The 22,459-nt window shown below is 46.3% G+C and overlaps 1 protein-coding gene across 3 annotated transcripts in view; it reads left to right on the forward strand.

Moving 5' to 3' along the window:
• Nucleotides 1-22,459, forward strand: part of SNX8 (sorting nexin 8) — a 52,240-nt gene that overhangs the window by 1,249 nt on the left and 28,532 nt on the right. The window contains exon 1 of one of the 3 annotated variants that reach the window (XM_081036039.1): nucleotides 16,239-16,340. The exons of the other annotated variants lie outside the window; for them this stretch is intronic. Coding sequence (XP_080892165.1) covers nucleotides 16,247-16,340 — 94 coding nt within the window. The 5' untranslated portion in view covers nucleotides 16,239-16,246. Of the gene's footprint in view, nucleotides 1-16,238; nucleotides 16,341-22,459 lie in introns of those variants that run through there. 3 annotated transcript variants of the gene reach the window in all.

Consider the following 22,459-nt stretch of genomic DNA (forward strand, 5'->3'; position numbering starts at 1 on the left):
GAGCACATCTATTGGTGCCATTTTTCCATCGGGCTCAGATGATGGTTACCATTTTCTAGCAATAGAATATTTTTAAATTAAGGCATGTACATTATTCTTTTAGACATAATGCTATTGAACACTTACTTAATAGATGACAGTGTGGTGTAAACATAACTTTTATATGCACTAGGAAACCAAAAAAATCCTCGTGACTCGCTTTATTGCAGTATCCGCTTTATGGCTGTGGTCTGGAATGGAACCTGCCATTCCTCAGATCTGCCTGTGCCGTGGTCAGAAAAGAATGTATGATTCTTGCCGTCTTAGAATGACAGTGTGATCAGAGCAATGTTCATGAGTGCAAACATGACAAAGTGTGTGTGATAGTGCATTTGTCATAAGTTCACAAATTCTTAGGCACTCCTTTCAAAAGCGGAAGCCAAACCCTGTTCCCCTGAAGTGGGGTGGACTTAGTCACTTACTTCTAATGAACAGGATGTGGAAGAAGAAGGGATGTTAGGTGATTTCCATGTCTAGGTCCTGAAAATGATAAGCTTCTATCTGGCTTGGGCTTGCTCTGCCTGTCTCTCTCTCTCTCTCTCTCTCTCTCTCTCTCTCTCTCTCTCTCTCTCTCTCTCTCTCTCTCTCTCTCTCTCTCTCTCTCTCTCGGGTCACTGGCCCTGAAAGAAGCCAGCCACCATGTCCTGAGGACACTCAAGCCATCTGGAGGGGCCCCCGTTGGAAGAACTGAGCTCCCCACCCTACATCAGCACCAAGTTGCCAGACACGTGAAATGGGAGTGGATCCTCCAGCCGGTCAAGCCTTCAGATGGCTGCAGCCCCAGCTGTGTCTTAGGAGAGGCCTCAGGGAAAACCAACCCTGTTGAAACCTTGGTCTTGGACTTCCAGCCTCCAGAGCTGTGAGACATAGATTTCTGTTGTTTAAGCCGCTCTCTCTGTGGTGTTTTGTTAAGACAGCGCAAGCACACTCATACAATAGGTAACTATGTAAAATACATAGAAACAGGCCTAGAAGGATACACATTAAACTGAAAACAGGGTTTGATGAAGGTAAGTAGTATTGGTGGTGTTGGCCAAAGAAAAATGTTTACTGTAGAATCTAAGTGATAGCGTTGTGACTGTTCACTGTAAAATTCTTTCAACTTTTCTGTGTGTTTGAACGTTTTTATAGTAAATTTTTGGGGGGAATGACTTTAAGAGGTCCCCCCCATTGCAACAATTTGAGCCTCAAAAAGACTAAAAACTCAATATGACATTCATAAAGTATGTTTAAATCCTTTTGTTCATAATGCTATTTTTAAAAAATCCTGTTGATCACGGGAATATTGCTGGAGCATTGTCTCGTTGTTCTGGAAAGAAAGAAAAGACTCAAGCAGACCATGGATGAGCCTTGAGGACATTATGCTAAGTGAGTAAGCCAGATGGAAAAGGACAAATACTATCTGATTCCAGTCAGATGAGGTCCCTAGAGGAGTCACTTCACAGAGACAGAAAGTAGAAGGGTGGTTATTGGGGCTGGGGAGTGAGTGTTTCGCGGGGACAGAGTGTCAGTTTGGGCAGATGGAAAGTTCTGGAGATGACGGTGCTGATGGCTGCACAACAGTGTGAATGTGCTCAATGCTGCTGAGCTGGACACTTAAAAATGGTTAAAATGGTAAATTTTATCTTGTGCATATTTTACCAAAATAAAATGTTTTAAAAAGAAAACAATTCCTGAAAGCCGTCATTTCTGGTGGTAGTTCTCCTGCCAGCCAGATGGTAACGTGAGCAGGATGCTGAATTGACAGGGCCTTGGTGTTTTCCTCGGTGAGTCGTCCCCTGGGGGTGTTGGGAGTCGTGGACAGAACTAAGGAGTCCGCAGAAGAAACACCTCGCCTCCAGGTGGCGGTCTCGGCCCGCCCTCTGCAGGCACTGAACCCGGGTTGCTGTTTCACTCCTTACATCCCTAACATAGGTGGCAGCTGTCAGATGAGTTTCTGTCATTTCTGTAGGATATTTGTAAGCTCACAGAGCAGGGAGAAGAGTGAAGAGGGATAGATGGACTCCCAGGGTCCATCACATATGGCCCATATCATGCAAGCTTCTCACTTGACCAAGCTTACCTCTGCCTTCTGCAAAGGCTGGTTTGACCCCCTCTCTGCAGATGGGGGGCACGGTCAGGAATCAGACAATCCTCGTTCGACTCCTGGGGACCTTGAGCAAGTTCTTTATCTTCTCTGATCCTGTTTCCTCAGTGTGACATACGTGACATTGGAACAAGCTCGTGGGGTCCAGAGGGTGGGAGCATCTCCGCCTCGGTCCTCGCTGTACCATGCAGTAACAAACCCAGCTGCCAGGCACTGTTCTAAGACGTCACACGGTTTCGCGCACCTAGTTCTCAGACAGCCCCCAGAAGCGGGGACGGCTAGTGCCTCCACTATGAAGGGGGCGTTCCAGCCAGGGCTGGCCTCAGACGCTGCGCTCCACTGGACTCTGCCCCAGTCGGCTCTGTTATATCCTGCCACCTCCCTTTTTCAGAGACAAATGCCTTCACTGTGGTCCTTTGTGCAGAGGTGGTGCGCACTGGAAAGTGGAGTCTGTGGTGATGTATCCCACATCAGGAGGGCAGAATCGGGGATGAGCTGAACAAACATCCAGCTATGGGGAGCCACACCAAACCCCGGCACACCTCTCCCTCCCGGCTGGCAGTCTCAGTCATTACCGAGGGCCCTGCCGGCACTGCCTGCGAACGTCACCGCAAGCCGTCTTTGCGGTGTTAACACAGAGAAGAGTAGACCGGTATACAAACATTCATTTACCTACATCTGGATTCTTAGATGTTTACATTTGGCCATGTTTGCCACGGATTTTCTTTCTAAGGGAAAAAAAGGGACTTGAAATCTGTTTTCTCTCCCCTAAATTTCATTTCTCTCCCTTCTCGGAAGATGCCATCATGTGTCTATAAGTATCGTGTACCCTGTGTGGCATTTTTAAATGACATCCTGTTGATCTAATTGTAGACTCACGCGCAGTCGTAAGAACTAATGCCAGCTTGCCCTTACGCTGCGGAGCTGTAAGGAATGTCACCACCAGGTCCCACGTTGACACGAGCCGCCGATCTTTGAATCGCCTGGGTTTTACGCAGACTCACTGTGTTTGCCTATTAATGTTCACAATTGGTACAGTAGCCTCTGCAACGCCCTTTCTCCTCGTAAATGAGGTTTTCAAGCTCTGTCCATCTTGGCACGTTCTGTTCTAGCGCAAATGTTGTATGAATACCCTGCAAGTTATTATTCATTCCACACTGACATCAAAGTGGGTTGTTTGGGGGTCTTTTTGGTATTATAAATAGTACCACAATGATGAGTCTTGTATTTGTCTCTACAAGCTATAGTTTAGAAAACATGACCAGAAGTGGAATTTCAAGGTCAGAAGATATGTCTACATTTCAGTTTATTACATTAACAAATTGTCCTCCAAAGTGTCGAAACCAATTTTCACTCTAGCAGCCTAGGAATGTTTGTTTCTCCCCGTCTCGGGAGCATCTTGTCGTTTGAATTTGCATTTCCCTGATGTAAGTAGATTTCTGATTTAAGCAGAAAAAGTAATTATGAAAAGCAACTGGGACCTCCAGGAGGGCTGGGAAACCGGGTTCGAAGCTCGGCAGATGAAGTGTGCAGCTCATGCCTAGAGCTGGCCGGTGAAGACAGCGCTGTCCCATCACTGTGTCCCAGTGTCACAGTCACACGTGGCACTGTGGACAGCAGCCCTGGGTGCTGGTGGGAACGCACAGCCTCTGCTGCCCTGAGACGTGGGGCGCAGGTCCTGCCGTGGCCATGAGTTGCCACTGTCATGGCCGCCCCCTGCTGCATGACCCCAGCTCCCGTCCACTGTGAGCCTGGCTGGCTGCAGCTGACATGTCACCTTCGGCGTGGGAAGAGACTTTCTCAAAAGAGGAATTCTTCAAACAGAAAGAAAGGCTCAGATGCTGAATGTCCAAAAAATAATTACAAACGTCCAGTATACCTAACAGTAAGGCTGAACATCTTTTCATATGTTCATTGGCCTCTCAGGTTTCCTTTTCAGTGAATTACATGTCCTTTGCCTCCTTGGGTGGTTCATCTTTTTCATATTGAAGTGGATGAGTTCTTTATAAATTCTGGGTTACAACCTTGAAACCTATTGTATGTGTTAAAGTACATTCTTCCAGCCTGTGGCTTATCTTTTCACTTGTTTATGGTGTCTTTCATGATAAAAGCGTGTCATGCCGGCACTTAGAATTGTCAATATTTTTCTTTATTGTGTTCTGTGTACCTCCTTGGTTTGAGAATATGACTAAATGGGTTAACTCTTCTGCCGAAAACAACTGAAATGCTGGATGAAATGTAAAAGCCATCTTATTAAAATCATTGGAGAGCTGACAAGAAAACAATTACTATAAATAAAGAATGATAATAACTACTATATATGGAGAGAATTAAAATCTGGGGGAAGTGAGAAGGGCATTAAAGGCATTTGCCAATCTGGGTAAAACAGCTTCAGCTAATGGCCTCATCAAACATGGAAGAAGTGAAAGACCAGGGTCTCTACAACATCGGGAGTATAATAGAAAATAATATTGTCTCTTAGAAATGGGACCCCCAAAGGCTATATAATACGTGTATGTGTATATATATCTCCTCGGTGTAAGAGGGAAGCAGAATTAAATCTACCCCCCACCACAACGGAACTGTAAGTCAAGCTCCATGACACAGAACAGCCCCAGTGGGTGGGGGAGGAGTTGTAACCACAAGCCAGCCCTCACATGGATCTGTGGCCCAACCTGGGGATCCCCAAAACCTTAGGCTTCAAAAAGTTTTCTCAGACTGGCAGTTGGAGAAAGTACCTAGGAGAAGCAAATGCAAATTCTTATTGTTTTAAGTAATTAAAGTGTTTATTCTAACATCCAGAGGTGACCTCTTAGCTAATTAATTTTCAATCTTTCATGTTTCTCACATGTACATATAATATTCTACATTTCTCTTTAAACACTGTTGTGTCTACTTCTTTTAAGTTCTGATAAGTAGTGCTTTCATTGTCGATTCCAAATAGTAATCTATTTCATTATAAATGATTTCACGTTTCGATACACAGGAGATTTTTGGTGGCAGTTTATTAATAATTTTCATTCAGGTATAATGTACACAAGGGAAGTGCACACGTGTGTATCAGAGATCAGAGGACTTCTCAGACACCTACCAGTGTCATTGACACCATTACCAAGAGACGGAACATCCCTCTGACCCCACAAACGTCTCCCGTGCCCTTGTCCATCATCCTGATTTCTTTCTTTCACTGCACTTTAACTTTCCTTTTCCTGGTCGTCATACAGTTTTACCTCTTCCAGAACTTTATATAAATGGAAGAATAGGTTCATTTTCTGTCTGACTTCTTTCCCTCAGCACAGTGTTTTTGAGATTCACCCAGTTGTGGAGGTGTTGGCAGTTTGTTCCTTCTGTCGCTGAGTCGTGTTCCCTCATATGAGTATATGACAATTTGCTTCTCTGTGTTGCTGCTCACGAACACCTGCGTTATTTCCCATCTCTGGTTACTGTAAATGAAGTTGCTGTGTACATATTGTGCAAGTATGTTTTCTCTTGGGTATCAGGTGGGTAAGAGGAGAATTGCTGGCTCGTAGACTAAGTGTATGTTAACCTTTAATTGACACCGCCCACATTTTCCCAAATTCGTTTACCATTCCTATCACCAACACAGGAGAATTCCGGTTGGTTCACCTCCTTGTCAATGTTTGGTTTTGTCAGTCTTAATTTTACTGATTCTGGTTAGTATGTGGTAGTCTCACTGAGACTTTAATTTGCATTTCCCTAATTGTGGTGTTAAACACATTTTTCATGTTTATTGGTGATTTGTATATCTTCTTTTGTGAAGTTTCTGTTTAAGCCTTTTGCCAATTTTTTTTATTAGGTTGTCTTCTGGATGTGAGTCTTGTGTTAGGTGTATAATGATACAGATTTTCTCATCGTCTGTGGCTGGCACTGTCATTTTCTTACTGGGGTCTTTGGAACCCCACAGGTTTTGAAGTGTTGATGAATCCCGTGTGTCAGGTTTTTCTTTTTGGCTGCTGCTTTTCGTGCCTCTCTAAAAAAATCTGTCCCTAGCCCAAGGCTGCAAAGATTTTACTCCTTTTTTTTTTTTTTTTTTTTTTTTTAACTAGAAGCTGGATTTAAGTTTTACATCTTAGATCCATGATCTGTTGTGAGTTAGTTTTTGTCTATAGTATGAGGTAAGAAATGAGGTTCATTTATTTTTTTCAAATGGACGTTTAGTAAAATTAGTTGAAGATACTATACTTTCCCCCATTGAATTACCTTGGCAGCTTTATTGAAAATCAATTGACCATGTATGAGTGGGTTAATTTCTGGACTTTTTGTTCTGTTCCATTACTCTGGTGAGTTTCTGTGTGAATACCATGTTATCTTCATTACTGTAGCTTTTTAGAAATCTTGAAATAAGGTAGCAGGAGTCCTCCAACTTTGTTCCTTTGCGAGATTGTGTTGATTATGCTACTTTGCTGTTCCATATGAGTTTTATAATTAGTATATACATTTCTAGGGAAAAAGTATGCTAGCATTATGATTAGAATGGCATAAGGCTGCAGATGAATTTAGGATGAATTGACATCCTAATAATATGTTAATATGAATGTTTAGGTCTTTAATTACTCTCAGCAATGCCTTGTACTTTTCAGTGTAGAGGTTTTGCCCATATCTTTTAAAAGTTGCCCCTAAATATTTCCTTTTTTATATGGTCAGTATTTTTAAAAAGTTTTTCCAATTGTACATTGCGAGTATGGAGAAATAGGACAGACGTTTAGATTTGGTGTTGTATCTTGCCACCTCGCTAATAGGCTTTCTGGTTCTGTAGAATTTCCTACGTACGTTACTGGGTTTTTCATGGCCAGTGTCCTCTGTCTGTGTGCCTGTTTCTTGCCCTGTTTCTTGCCTCACCGTGCACTGGCTGGACCTCCAGTGCAATGAGGTCCATGAGCAGCGACAGCGCGTGCTGGCTTCTTCCCCAGCTTTCAGTGGGTTGTCACCCTGGCCTGACGCCCAGCTCTTGAATGGATGCTGACGTTCTCCAAATGCTTTTTATGCGTCTATTGAAATGGTCATATGGATCTCTGTCCTTTGTTCTATCCACATGGTGTTATGGGTTGAACTGTGTCCCCCCAACAGACATGCTGAAGTGCTCGCCCTTGGTACCTGTGACTGTGACCTTCTTTGGAAATCGGGTCTTTGCAGATGTCATCAAGTTAAGATGTGGTCATTAGGTGGGCCCGAAATCAGTATCACTGGTGTCTTCATAAGAAAAAGGAAATGCCTGGTGAAGATGGGCGCACAGGGAGAAGATAGCCATGTGACAACAGAGGCAGGGAGTGGAGTGCTGTGTCTGTATGCTGGGGAACACCAAGGATGGCTGACAAGCCCCAGGAGGTCGAAGAGGCAAGGAAGTCTTCTCCCAACAAGTTTCAGGGGCATGTGGCCCACTGTTGTTTTAGTTTATTTGTGGTCGTTAGTTATGGCGGCCCCAGGAAATGAATACGTGTGCTGAATTACCTTGATTGATTTTGAAGTGTTCAACCAAACGTGATTCCTCTTGGTCACAATATTTTATCTATTTTACACGGATTTGCATATATTTTGTTATGGATTTTTATGGCTATATTATAAAGATTATTATCTGTTGGGGAAATAGGTCTCTCTTTTTTTTTTAAGGAGGGCGCAGCTCACAGTGGCCCATGTGGGGATCGAACCAGCAACCTTGGTGTTATCAGCACTGCGCTCCAACCAACTGAGCTAACTGGCCGCCCAGGTCTCTTTTTTTTAAGACTTTGTTTTAAAGAGCAGTTTAATGTTGCCAACAAAATTGAGAGGAAGGTACAGAGGTGTCCCATCTGCCCCCTGCCCCGACACTGCCCTCCTCCATTTATCAGCGTCACTCGCCAGGTGGGGCACTGACACTCATCATCACTAAGAGTCCATCGTGGACTCTAGGGTCAGTTAATGTGGTTCATTCTATGGGTTTGGGCAAATTGGGGACATGGTTTTGTTTCTTTTTTTTTTTTTTTAAAGATTTTATTGGGGAAGGGGAACAGGACTTTATTGGGGAACAGTGTGTACTTCCAGAAAGTTTTTCCAAGTCAAGTTGTTGTCCTTTCAGTCTTAGTTGTGGAGGGCGCAGCTCAGCTCCAGGTCCAGTTGCCGTTTTCTAGTTGCAGGGGGCACAGCCCACCATGCCCTTGTGGGAGTCAAACAGGCAACCTTGTGGTTGAGAGGACGTGCTCCAACCAACTGAGCCATCTGAGAGCTCAGCGGCAGCTCAGCTCAAGGTGCCGTGTTCAATTTTAGTTGCAGGGGGCGCAGCCCACCATCCCTTGCAGGAGTTGAACTGGCAACCTTGTGGTTGAGAGCCCACTGGCCCATGTGGGAATCCAACCGGCAACCTTGGCGTTAGGAGCACAGAGCTCTAACCACCTGAGCCACCAGGCCGGTCCCGGTTTTGTTTCTTAATTTCGTTCTCTGTTTGTTGCTACTATATGGAAATACAACTGATTTTTGTATATTGGTCATGTATCCTCCAATCTTGGTAAATTCACTTATTCTGTTCTAGTTGGGTTTTTGTTTTTGTTTCTAGATTTCTTAAATTTTCTATATGCTTCCATATACATCTTCCTTTCTAACCTATGTGCCTTTTTTTTCCTTGCCTACTCCACGGTCCAGGACCTCCAGTCAGTGTTGAGTAGATGTGAGCGTGAATATCTTGCCTTATCGCTAATCTTAGGGGAAAATATTTAGTCTTTCACAATTGTGTATGAAATAACCTTTAGCATTTAACAGACAATCTTTATCAGGTTGAAAAAATTTCCTTATAGTTCTAGTTTGCAAAGAGTTATAATCATGCATGGGTGTTGAATTTTGTCAAATTTTTCTGCGTTTTGCTTTGAATTTTGTACATTACTTTTTTTTGCATTTTATATTTTCTGCATATCAGATGATCATATGGTTTTCTATTAATATGATGAGTTACACTGATTTTTCCAATAATTAAACCAACATTACATTCCTGGAGGAAGCTCTGCTTGTATGAGATTGCTGTTTTTTTCTTTAGAAATTCCGTAGAATTCACTAGCGAAGCCATCTGGACCAGGAGTTTTCTTTGTGAGGAAGTTTTTGTTTGTTTTTAAATTGTAGTAAAATACACAGAACATAACACTTAGCACCTTAACCATTTTTTAAGTATGCGGTTCAGTGGCATTGAATACCACAAGTTTAGGGGCTGAGTACAAAAAAATGTGTCGTCTTGTATCTGTGGAGGTCACGAGTCTGCAACGAGTCTCTAGGTGTTGGGAGGACCGGTTCCCTCTGGAGGTCTGGTACACATCCGTTCCTCGCCTCTTCCAGCATCGGGAGGCTTCTGGCACTCCTTGGCTGATCGCTGCGCTGGTCCATCGTCACATGGTCTTCTCCGTAACTTGAACAATCTTGCCTTCCTCTGCTACCCACCCTTGTAATTATGTTGGATCTACTTGGACCGTTCAGGACTCTCTTCCCATCCCAGGATCCTTAACTGTACATATCGGCAGTCCCTTTTTCCGTGTAAGGTCACGTATTCCCAGGTTCTGGAGATTAGAACCTCTTTGCGGGGCCATTATTCTGTGTACCACAGTCCACACTCTGGCCCCCAAAGATTCACGTCCATCCAATATGCAAAATAACATTTATTCTGTCCCAACATCCCTTGAAGTCTCAAAGTCGCAAATCTCGTCAGCTAAATAATGTAAATCAGGTATGGGTGGGATCCTGGACAATTCATCCTGAGGCAAAATTCCTTTTCATCTGCACACTTAGAAAACAAGTGATCTAATCCCCAAAGGCAGTGGTGTGACAGGCTTAGAATAACAGTTATAGACCTTCCCCTTCAAAAAGGGGGAAAATGGAAGGAAAAAGGAATTTCAGTCCCAAGCAATTTTGAGATTCAATGGCACCGACTCAGTGGGTTTCAAGGCCGAGGAGTGATCCTCTGTGGTTTAAGGTTCTGCCTTCTGGGCTCATGGCTCCACCCTAAGAGTCTTCCTTCCTTTTTCAGGAAGGGAAGCACATGTTTAGCATTATCAGCCTGTTTCCTGTCTGTAGAATTTTGAGGGTCAGAGAGCCTTCTTTCATTTAATCTTTCTCTGTCCCTTTCACCCTGAGAGGACAGTGTTTCTGTTCATGGAATGTGCTCAAAAACCTTGTGGGTCTTCCAGGTATATCATTAGAAAAAAGGCTCATCCACAAGTCTTTTCTGAATAATCCCGTTTCTCTTTTTTGCTTCTGCTGAGATGGCACATATCTAATCAAAGAGCCCTCTGTGTGACTGAATCTCGTGACCTTTTATTCTTTTCCAGGCACTTGAAAATGGTTGTCCAGCTATATCCCTGGCTTTCTCTCCAAAATACTCTTTCCTGACAAAAGTCTCCTAGTTTTAGTGTCTTCTGAGTTTGGATAGTTTCTTTTCCGTATAACAGTAGGACCTAATTTAGCTAAGGTTTCTGCCCTTTTCCCTCTAGTCTCCAACACTGATACAGGCCAAATGAAAGGGCTTCTTACTACAGAAACTAAGTTTTCTTGCTTCAGTGTTTTAACTCCATTAGTTTCTTAATCATAAGTAATATTGTTTTTAACCTGAATCATAGAAATCTCCTACCTCTGCTTTAGATAATTACCCGAAAACGTGTGATTCGTACTTGATTGCAATCATTGAAGCCCAGTGTTCTCTCCTGCCCGTTGTGGGCCCAGCTCCTGGGCAATTAGCAACACCTGAATGACTAGTTGAGAGGCCACAGGCTCTGTAGAGCTAACTGATCTATTCGTTAAAATCTGCTTTTCCTCATTCAGGGGCCTTGGGGATACGGAGGATGCAATCGCCCAAAAGACCTCCCCTCTCCACCCAAATCTTGCCCTTTCCATTGTAATCATCTACCCCTATGAGGAACAAATGGGTACAAAATACCCAGCTAGGTTAGACCAGTCACTTGCCCCTGCACAGTAAAGGCCACCACCACCTTCATTTCCCCTGGGCCTCATTATACCACATTATAATATACATATGCCCAGAAGTTTATTAATACTGAATTCTGGGAAGGAACATGCACAGTCTAAAATGATGAGGTAATAGCCTCTTGTCAATCACAGGTGTCAATCATGTGGTCCCATGCCCGGGAAGGAACAGCCCATTCTAGAGAAAATAGGATAGAAACTCCAAGTCCTTGCCAGTCTGGGCCCTTTGAGCCTCTTGAGCCTTTCTTTTGCTCAGGGGCCTGCTCCCAACCCTTTGGAGTGTACTTTCTCTTCTAATAATGACTCTTGAGCCATTCTCTGTTGCTTAGGTCTGCTCCTATTTCTTTAGAGTATACTATCTCTTCTAATAAACTATTCTTTCACAACTTTATTTCTGTGTCTCATTCAATTCTTTGCTCAGGACGCCAAGAACCTGGACGCGGTGCTGAGAACAGCCCACCCTCCGGTAACAACAGCATGTGTCTCTTTTCCTTCTGAGCCCCGCCAGGAGGGCCTTTCACGTGTGTACTCCTCCCAGCGGCCTGTTTGGAAAGTTTTGGTTTCTTCCTCTGAGATGATGTAGGTTTTCCGCAGCACGGTCCTCATTGCCTTGCGTCCTCGCTAGTAGCAGAGTTGTTAACACCCCCGTCTGCTGACAGTCTATCCAGGCAGTCTAGGCTTTTCTCTTATGCATCTCAAAATTCTTCCAGTCTCTACCCATCACCTGCTCCACATTTTCAGGTGTTTGTTAAAGCAGTACCCACTTCCCAGTCCCAGTATCAGTGTTTTGTACGTTGTCGTTGCGCTGTGGCTTTCCATTGCATGACTGCACAGCACTGGTCATCCAGTCTGCTGTTGAGAGACGTTTGGGTTATTTCCAGTTTTTAGCTATTTGAATGCGGCTTCTAAGAATGACCTTTTGTGGACATGTGCTTTTATTTCTCTTGGGTGACTATAGGAGTGGGATTGGCTCAAGGCTTATTCTTTTTCCACACTTGGTCTCGCGTGGACAGCCAGCTTCCACGCTGCTTCTACAGGCTGGCAGGTTATCCTTCCTTATTCTTGATGTTCTCTAGGAAGTTCAGGCCCATTTCCCACCTTTTGTGGGACCTAAGCCTTTGTCTCCTGGTGCCTTAACCCAGGCTCCTAAGACCTTTATTCTGAAAGCTCTGATTGTTCGCTCGGCTTTTGTTTATCCCTGTGACTTAAAGTTTGCCCTCGCTCTGGCACCCTTCTTTTGACTCCAGCAATGTATCAAAAACATTTTTGGGGGTAAAATTTTAGCTAGCACTCATATGTTTAGAGAAGGAGAGTGAATTCATTTCTGTATCAGCTCAAACCATCACAAGAAGTCTCTTAGGAAAATCTTAACCTTTGGGGAGCAACCTTTTGGAGTAAGTAATATCAATATACCCATTTTACACATGAGCAAACTGAGGCTGAGGGAACTTAGCCTGTCAAAAGTTTAATTAGGAGAGCCAGCATTTTAAAGACATTTGAACCTTCCTGGGCTCATGGAGGATGTGAGTGAATCTCTACTCCAGGTGGGAATTTCAGCGGGGACACTTGAGACGCTCTGCCTGAGGAGGTGTCTCAGTGTCACAGCAGGATTTGACTTCGTGACCTTCAAAGGAGTAAGTGACATGATTCTGGTTCCACACTTAACACAGTGCCTGCCACATAATACGTGTTTAAATGTTTGGGGCTCTTAATATTACTAATGAAATTATTGTAATTTCCTCTGTTCTTAGCATCCCTCCCCCTCCCCCTGTGTGATTTACAGAGCTGTAGGCAGCTTCCATGTCAGGCCTCCTAAAGCAAGAGGTTACGAGCAGATGAGAATTTCCTGCTGATGAGTGTGGAGCAATCGCTGGCTTTATACCGTTGGGTAATGCCACGGGGATCATGAGGATGCCCTGCGGTCCCAGACAGCCTGGGGGTGAATCCCCGCTCTTCTGTTAACCAGCTCTGTGATCGCAGTGTGCTCAACTTGTCTGGCCTTGGTTACCCGTAAAAAGGAGAGCATTGTACTACTATTTCATAGATCTGTTGTGAGGAAGAGATGAGTTTCTAAATAAAAGGCACTTAGAAGTGTGCTCAGTACATAGTAGGCATTCAGTAAACGTTACTTTGGTTACTGTCGTTAGTACTTAGTGCTGTTTACCAAATATTTCTGGCTTTCTATCTTCTGGGCACATGGTAGTGTCACACTTCTGGTTCTCTTGTGGTGGGTACAGCCATGTCACTGGTTCTAGACCATGATTTGTGACTAGAAGTGATATGTGTCACTTCTGGGCCAGAGCATTTAAATGCTCATGCCAGACCCAGGGTGCTTTTGCTTGCTCAAAATGGCAGAAATTCAAGATGGTGGCTGCTCTGTCATCCTGGGTTTCTGAATGACCATGATGGGTATAAGCCCTTTGTGATTTCAGGCCACTGAGATTTGAGATTGTTACTGCAGCATGATACAGTCTGTCATGGTTCACATGTGAATTGCTGTTCATGTTTCTAGGATATGCTCCTCAAAGCATTTTAGTAGTTCTTTTGAAAGGTTGTCAGCGGGACTTGGGACTTGACTTTCAGGCAGGTGACTGATATTATCCTCTCTGCACGCTCACCTGTGTGGGGAAGCCCCATACAGGGTGCTCTGAACTCCAAGTTTTGTCAGTGTGCCTAGATAGGTCTCATTTTCCTAAATGGAAAGCAATAGTGTGACTCAAAAAGCAGATTAACCGTCTTGCCATTAATTAAAAAGTCTTTGAGGGCCGGCTCGGTGGCTCAGGTGGTTAGAGCTCCATGCTTCTAACTCCGAAGGCTGCCGGTTCGATTCCCACATGGGCCAGTGGGCTCTCAACCATAAGGTTGCCAGTTCAATTCCTCGAGTCCCGCAAGGGATAGTGGGCAGTGCCCCCTGCAATTAGTAACAGCAACTGGCCCTGGAGCTGAGCTGCGCCCTCTACAACTAAGACTGAAAGGACAATTTGAAGCTAATGGCACCCTCCACAACTAAGATTGAAAGGACAACAACTTGACTTGGAAAACAGTCCTGGAAGTACACACTGTTCCCCAATAAAGTCCTGTTCCCTTTCCCCAATAAAAAAATCTAAAAAAAAAAAAAAGTCTTTGAAATCAGAAATTCCACTTCCTGTTTATTTTCCCGAGTGAAGGAGAAGTAGCATAGGAATTAGGCTTCTTTGCTGAGGGTCTAAATGGGCTACAGGTGGCCGTGTTTCAGAGCACGTGCCCAAGAACTCTAACCATTACAGATACCCCCCATGGGCCCACAGCTGGGAAGGATTGGATTTCCTCTTCTGCAGGCATCCAGTACCAATGGCTGGGTCACTGTTCCTCCCAGAACACCCACGATTCCACCTCTGTGTGGAGTGGGAATGCTGGTGTTCTGCTCCTTCATTCAATTCCAACAGGAACCCAGAGGGCGGGGACTTCACCTGGTTATGCTCACGTTTCCTCCCTCACCCTCCTCTCCTACTGCTACACAAAACTCGGTACTAGATAAGGCCCAGGAAATGTTCGTGAGATAAAACAACCTTCTCAGCTTAGGGCACTGGTCTTCCACCCAGGCTGCATGTCAGAGGTTTTAAAAAAATATCCCAAGTCGGGGCCACACTCCAGACAGAGTAAAGCAGCACTTCGGGGTGGGCTCCAGGCAGCGTGATTAGAAAGTGCAGCCAAGACCCTGAACCACTGAACTCGAGGCTGTGTGACCGTATGTCAGGGGTGTTCAGATAAAATACTAATGTGCTACCCTTCTTGAATAATGTCTAATTTTATACTTGTATAATGCTTTACAGTTTCCAAAGTGCTATGAACTTTTAACATTTAATAGAGCTCTTGTAATCTACTGGGGGATAGAGGTATGCAGCAAATAATACCAGGAAGTCAGCTGTGTGTGTGTGTGTGTGTGTGTCTAGGAAGGGGAGAGATGTGGAGTCGGGGAAAGTGCTGAGCTCATCATGTGGTGCAGCAGCCACTGAAAGGAAGCCCAGGGTGGCGGAAGGAAGCAGCATGAGATGGGTGTGTGTGTGTGTGTGTGTGAGACAGGATCCGGCAGTGTCCCCCTGTGACTTGGGAAAGCTGTAGGTGCCCATCTGGAGAAGGCGGATAGCACTTCCTGGGTTATGGGGTGGGACATCATTGACTGCCAGACCACATGGAAGTCCTAAGTGTGGTACTGTGACTGAGGCAGGGGCCAGAGGCTATAGCAAGGGGAATTAACTACTTGGGGACCCTTCTAGAGTCCAGGCGGGGGTCTGGGCTCTTGAATGTTGTAACAACTCCTTGGGCATTGCTTGGCACCGGTATGAGGAGGTCCAGATCCTTATTTTGGAAAGGAGGCCCTTCCCTGATGGAGCCCTACCAACAGCCCCAGCTTCCTCTACTGCCGGTTGTCTCTGTGTCTCCCCCAACACTTAGCTCCAGGAAGCCCACCGCGTTTGCAGCTGCGGGGATCTGCCTCCTCCTCATGCCCGCAGCGTCAGCTCAGGCTCTGCCCCATCCAGGGTCCCTTCCCTCTGCAGGGCGAGGACCTTCACCTGGGTGCTCCCGCAGCCTTGCTTGGGCACGGCCAGGGCACTTCCTCCACTCGGTCCCTTTCCGTCCTCCGTATGGGACAAGGTACCCAGGCAACTTTGTAAGCTCAGCGCCCCCCTGCCTGACGCCCAAGCGGAGCCAGTGGACTGTGAGTGGGTGGGTGGAAAGCAAAGGAGTGAATGAAGGTAGGGGCTAGGTAAGCGAGTGAATGAGTGGCTGAGTGCGGATGAATGAATGGGGGTGAAAGAGATAATGCAGCATGGAGTGCGGGAATGAGCAAGTGAGTGCGGGACAGATGCGTGCGTGCGTGGGTAGACAAATGAGGAAGTGGCGAGAGAGGGTGTGAATGAACGAGTGAATGAGCGGGAGGGTGACGGCGTGAGGGCAGGTGGGGAGCGAACGAGTGGGCGGCGGTGCGGGCCGCGACGCCGGGAGGAGCTGCGCACGCACGACAACGGGAGCGCGGGCTCCGGGCACGCGCCTCTCCCGCCCTAGACCGCGTGGCCGGGGCGGGGCCCGAGGGCCCGGGCGTGGGCGTGGCGAGGCGGGGCGTGGGCGTGGCGAGGCCGGGCTGCGGCCGGAGGGCGGGCGCGGAGGAAGTCACGTGGCCGCGCTCACATGACTGGCGGTGCTATGGACCCGCTGCCCGCGGCGGCAGTCGCGGCCGCCGCTGACGGGGAGGCGGACGAGGGGGCGGACCCACTGGCGGCAGGTAAGGCGGCCCCCAGGGCCTGCGGCCCCCCCGGGCCTGCGGCCCCCCCGGTGACCCCCGGGCCCTGGGCTCCCTTCCCGCCCCCGGCGCCCGCGCCCCGCCGGGTCCCCTCGCCCACTCCCAGGAGCGCGCGTGGCTCCGCGGGCCGGGGGACCCCAGCACCTGTCCGGGTTTGCGCCTCGCCGCGAGCTCCGGTGCGCGTCTCCCCGGGAAGGTCCAGACCCCTCAGGTCGGGGGGCCCGCCCGCCTCACGCTCCCTGTCCTGCGTGGGGCACATCCCCTGGACCTGCGGCGCTGCGGACACGTAATTTGGCCGCTCACGACTTTTGTGTTCTCATCGGTCAAGCGGGCATGTTGTTTGTAAGTGCTTTTCTTAATAGATGAGCGTGAAAAGCTTGCAGGAGGCTTGGTGTTTCTAGGATGCTCCTATTTCCATGTTCCCCCGCTAGTCCTCTACCTGCAGAAGAGGTGTCGGTGGGTGTTGGTGTGACTTACTGTTTCTTCTTGGAAGGCGAGCGCGGAGGTGGGTGACTCCTCCTGGGAGTCTGACTGGTGTCCCTGAGGAGGCCACGCGCAAAGTGAGACCCGGAGGGCTCTCAGTTTATTCATTAGGACGAGAAGGGAGGCGCGAGTGCGGATGAAGCTGCTGGGGTGGGGGGAGGGGAGGGGGCGGTCGTTGCATTGGCCTCATTGGTCGAAAGACCCTGGGTGAGACTGAGTCTAGACAGCTGCCCCCACCGCCACTTGGTCTTTAGTTATTTTTCCTTTCACTTGGAGCTGTGTAAGGGGAAAGCATGTGATGGCTCTCACTGTCGCTTAGAACATTGTGTTCAAGAGGTGGTCCCCCGTTTGAGCCCACCCATATCAGGGTGCCAGACTGGACCCCTTGGCTGGGTCGCACTTGGAAATGGGGGATGGTGGTTGGGTGGGAATACTTCCCCTGGATGGCAAAGCAGTTCATAGTTGCTGGATGTGGGGTCCCAGGGGTCTCTGCAGTCCTAGGGGCTGCTTTAGCTGTTTCCTGCAGGACTCACCCACCAGCTGCCTCGTAGAGTCAGGCACATTCCCCGTCAGGACAAGCTCCCTGAGACTGCCCTCCCTGGAGTTCCCTGGATTTTGCACGCAGTTGGCCTTCCTGGGGCCGCGGTGATTTTACACGTGCTCATGGTATGGCAGTGCTGGCATGTCTCAATTTACAGAGCGCTTTCCTACAGCCTGGGGGGCCTCAAAGCAGGGTCCATGCACGCACAGTGGATGTGGTCTGTCATTTCATTCCATTTAAAACCTTTCAGCCAGCAAAGTGGCAGAGCAGATCTTGTTTGTTTACACTGGGAAAACTAAGCCCAGAGGCCAGTGACTTGCCCAAAGTGGGTACGTGAAGGGGCGTGTCCTGCTGGGGGTCGAGGCCAGGTGGGCTGAAGTCAGAAATCCTGAGCCTCTGAGAGTGAGTTTATCCAGGGATGATATGTGTGTATCTCACACTTGTGCAAAGGTCGGTTTTGACTTGTTGAAGGTGTAATTGTGGCTTCTCCTCTTTGGTGTCATGTGCACACAGCCGGTGCCCACTGTGACTATTAATTGTGGGGCCCATGAGCTGTCGGTCTTTGTGGTGCCTTTGGGACTGTCAGACAAAAACCTCTGTGTTCACTGTGCTGTTCAGCATTAGGAGTCTTACAATTCTTTGAAGCGTAAGCTGTGAATGGTAACTACTTTCCTAAGAATTTAACTTTCAATTATGCAATACATGGACAAACACGTTTTCTTTAAAAAAAAACACACATTGTAGGTTAAGTTAAAATCTCCCTCCAACTGCAGCCGCCCCTCTTTATCAGGGGACACCATTGTGACAAGTTTGGGATAGATCCTCTCAGTTCTGTTTTTATATTTTATGCATATGTGTACTCAGAAAATATACACCTCCTTTTGCACACCACCCACTAGGGTATCAGTTTCCTACTGCTGCTGTAACAAATTACCACACATTTAGTGGCTTAAACAACACAAATGGATCACCTCCCAGTTCTGGAGTTCAATATTTGAAGAAGGTTTCCCTTGGCTAGAATACAGGTGTGGCCAGGGCTTGCTTTCCTTCTGGAGGCCCTGGTGGGGAAATCTGTTTCCTGGTGTTTTCCAGTTTCCAGCAGCCTCTTGAATTCCTTGGCTGATGGTACCCTTTCTGCAGCACCCCGGAGCCACATCTTTCTCATGCTGTCATGGCTCTAGTTCTCCCCTTGTCCCCTTGTCCCACTTGGAAGAACCCCTGGGGTTACATTGGGCCCACCTGCACAATCCACAGCTCTCGCCCTGGTTTCAGGTCAGGGGGATTCACAACCTGAATTTCATATGCAACTGTCATTCCCCCATGTAACCTAACAGTCACAGGTTCTGGGGGTTAGCACGTGGATATCTTTGGGGAGCCATTATTCTGCCGACCGGTAGTAGATGCCCTGGGAGTGAAATTGTTGGGTGGTAGGGTTTGCACACTCTGTTTAACGGGTACTGACCAAGCATGCTCTATGGAGTCTGTTGCCAATTTTTACATATAACAGCGATGCAGTGAAAGCATCCTTTTCCCATAACCTCGTCAACATGAAATATTAACTTTGTAAACTCCCTTCAGGCTTAGAAAAATTAAGGAAGTGTTTCATTTTTGTTTTAATTTGTATTTTCTTGATTATTAGTGAGGTTTAGTTTCTTGTAATATTTTCACCTTGGGTGGTCTCTCTGAACTGACTGTTCACATCTTTTGCCCATTTTCTTATAGGATTGTCTTTCTTCTTCTTGATTTGTAGCAATCCTTTTTGTATTTTGGACAGAAACCTTTTGTGGATTTTATATTGAAATTATAACTATTGAAATAGCTGACTGACCAGAACACTGTGTTCCTTGACTGGGAAGGATGAGAGTTTATTTCAGGGCCTGTTTTGAAGTTATAAAGCTTAGTGATTGTGACTTAAAATAAGAATGGCAGAGAATGATCCCAGATAATAAAAAGCTGAAGGAGTTCATTACCGCCAAACCAGTATTACAAGAAATGTTAAAGGGACTTTTTTAAGAAGAAGGATAAGGAATAAAATAACAAAAAATATGCATAAGAAAGTATCTCAAAGGAAAACAATTCTCACTGACAAAGGCAAAACATAATAAAAGCAGCGGCTCACCCAGCACTACAGCGAGGACAAAGGTTGAAGGGCAGAAGCAGGAAGACCATGTGTCATCACAACAGTAAATCAAGGGATACACGCACAAGCAGCTAAAAAAAATGACACGAATATGGAGGGGGTGAGTAAAAATGGCAGTGATTTTATGATGTGGTGAACTGAAATGAACAGCAGCTTGAAATAGACGACTGTAAACAAAGCGTGGTGTGTGTCAAGCACATAGTAACCACAAACCAAAACTCTACCTGACATACAAGAAATAAAGAGAAAGGAACCAAACACCACACCATGGAAAGCCATCAACGTACAAGAGAAGAGAGCAGGACAATAAGAAAGGAACAGAGAAGAACTACAAAAACAGTCAGAAAACAATAAAATCAAGAATTACCATCATAACTATCAATAATTACTTTAAATGTAAACGGATTAAATGCTCCAATCAAAAGATGAATAGACACTGGTTAGCTCCATTGGTCAGAGCGCGGTGCTCTTAACAGTTCGATCCCCACAGGGGCCACTGTGAGCTGCGCCCTCCAGAGCTAGACTGAAACAACTACTTGACTTGGAGCTGATGGGTCCTGGAAACACTCACTTAAATGAATAAAAGTTAAAAAAAAGAAGATGAATGGATAAAGAAGAGGTGGTACATGAAGGCAATGAAATATTACTTGGCCATAAAAAAAATTATGTCTTACCATTTGTGACAGTGTGATGGACCGAGAGGATATTATGCTAAGTGAAATAGGTTGGACAGAGAAAAACAAATGCTGTATGATTTCACTTATATGTGGAATCTAAAAAACAAAATAAAATAGAAACAAGCTCATAGATTGCAGAGAACAAACTAATGGTTGCCGGGGGGTGGGGGTTGGGGAGCAGGGTAGACAAGGTGAAGGGATTAAGAAGTACAATTGGTAGTTACAAAACCGTCATTGGGAATATGCAGTAACACTGTGATAACTACATATGGTGTCAGGTGGGTGCAAGGCTTATTGCGGGATCACTTTGTAAGTTATAGATGTCTAACCACTATGCTGTACACCTGAAACTAGTATAATATTGAATATCAACTGTAATTGAAAAATAAAGAGTAAAAAAATAAAGAATGGCCAAGAATGTGTGTTAATAGCTGAATGGCCAAGATGTGTGTTTGATTGTCTAACCTGATTTTTTTTGGATTGCATCATGCACTGATAAAATATGTGCAGGTTTCCACTGTGTACCCCCGCCCGAGCTGGCTTCCCTGCCATCCTGTGGACCTAAACTTGGCCTTTACTTCTTTAGAGCAGCCCATTCTGTGGCTTTCCATTCATTCCATCTGGCTTCCTCCACCAGACCCATTTGTCTTTGCAAACCCTGGGGATGCTTCCTGGTTGTCTGTGGGAGAGTGGTGGGGGGTAGGGTAGTAGGGGGGTCTGGGGGGGTGTCAAGTCAGAACTGCCTGTCACACAGCCCGCGCCCCGTCTGCATGCCTGGGTGGTCTCTACGCCCTGTGTGCTCCAGCTACCACCTCTGGCCCGCTGCTCTGCTCGTACACATGTCAGAATTCACCGAGCTGTCACTTAAGATGTATGCATTGGGCTGTGATTGAATTATGCCTCAGAAGCGGTGTTTGCATTCAGGTAAAAGACCTTCCTGACCATCCTCCTCCCTTTCTTACGCACATTTCCCTTGTGAGCTCCTCACGGACACAAACTATTATCATCTTTCTTTACATGCAGTATCTAGAACAGTATCTGCCATGTAGATAGGGCTCCAATGTTTGAATAGAATTGCATTTTAATCACGAGTTTTTTAGTATAGTATCACCTTGTCATTTGGTAACAATGGTGGCTATATGAATATTAAGTTTGTGTTACTGGGCTTTACAGTCTCTCTGCCACACACACACTATTTGCAAGGTAAAATGTGTCAATTTGAAGAAAGAGGAACTAACTGAAGCACTATTACGTAGAACAGATTTTGGCAGAATTTGTGGTTAGCAAGAAACTAATGTTCCGTGTGGGGAATTCTGGTTTGGTGTGTGTTGTCCTTCCTAAGAAAAACGCAGCACAAAGAGATGTTCTGCCCATCGTGTTTGCTGGGGTGGCGGTGAGAAACTGGAGTGGGGAATTGCAGGGCAGATGTGTGCAGCTGTGTGGGTTCTGCATGTAAGGGGAGCCCACCCTGTGACTGACGCCTCGGGGTGTGCAGATGGGAGGCCACCCCATTGGACGCGGGGATCACGGTGCCCCCTGAAGAACTGTAGTGTTTTCATCCTTTGCCTATTTTTGTTACAGACTCCTCTCGAAACCATAGCCAGGCTTAGGGTAAATGTTCTGTGTGAGAATTTCAGGGTCACAATGTCATGTGCGCCGGCGGACTCAGGAGGCTCAGGTAGGTGCTCTGTTAGTTGAGCTCGGAGGGTTGGAGGCCACACTTCCGGCCGTTCTGTTCTCGCTGGCTGGCTTGGAGGAGGACATGCTTGCTGTTGGGGTGTGTGGAGCAGGTGTTTGGGGCGTCTTTCAGCACTCTTCACAAGCATGGAGTGTGTCTGCTGAGCAAGTACAAAGTGAAGTTCTGTGCTGCTTGAGTAATTCCAGGGAAGCTAGGTAGGGACTGGAGAAAGTTGAGGGTAGCACTGCCTCCGAGAAGGACACTTACAGTATTTTCCAAGTATCGTCCCTACCGATTTGTGCTGGCCGAGTTGTCTCCTAAGACGTCTTAGGAGGGAGGTGTACTCAAGCCCATGCACTTTCCTTTGGATGTGAATCGGCGCTTTGAGGAGTGTTGTTTGTTACTTAAGTAATGTGACCATCAGTACATTTGATAATAGAGAAGTCAACCATAATTCCATCTCTCTTATGCAACCACTGTATTTCAGTGCATTTTTCTTTTCGTGTGCTTGTGCTTTTGACAGAGCTCTCCTCGTAGTGTATTTACACTGTGTGCCTTTTCTATACTGCTCAAAACAGCTTT

Source organism: Rhinolophus hipposideros (assembly GCF_964194185.1).
Source record: "Rhinolophus hipposideros genome assembly, chromosome: 23".
Taxonomy (NCBI): Eukaryota; Metazoa; Chordata; class Mammalia; order Chiroptera; family Rhinolophidae; genus Rhinolophus; species Rhinolophus hipposideros.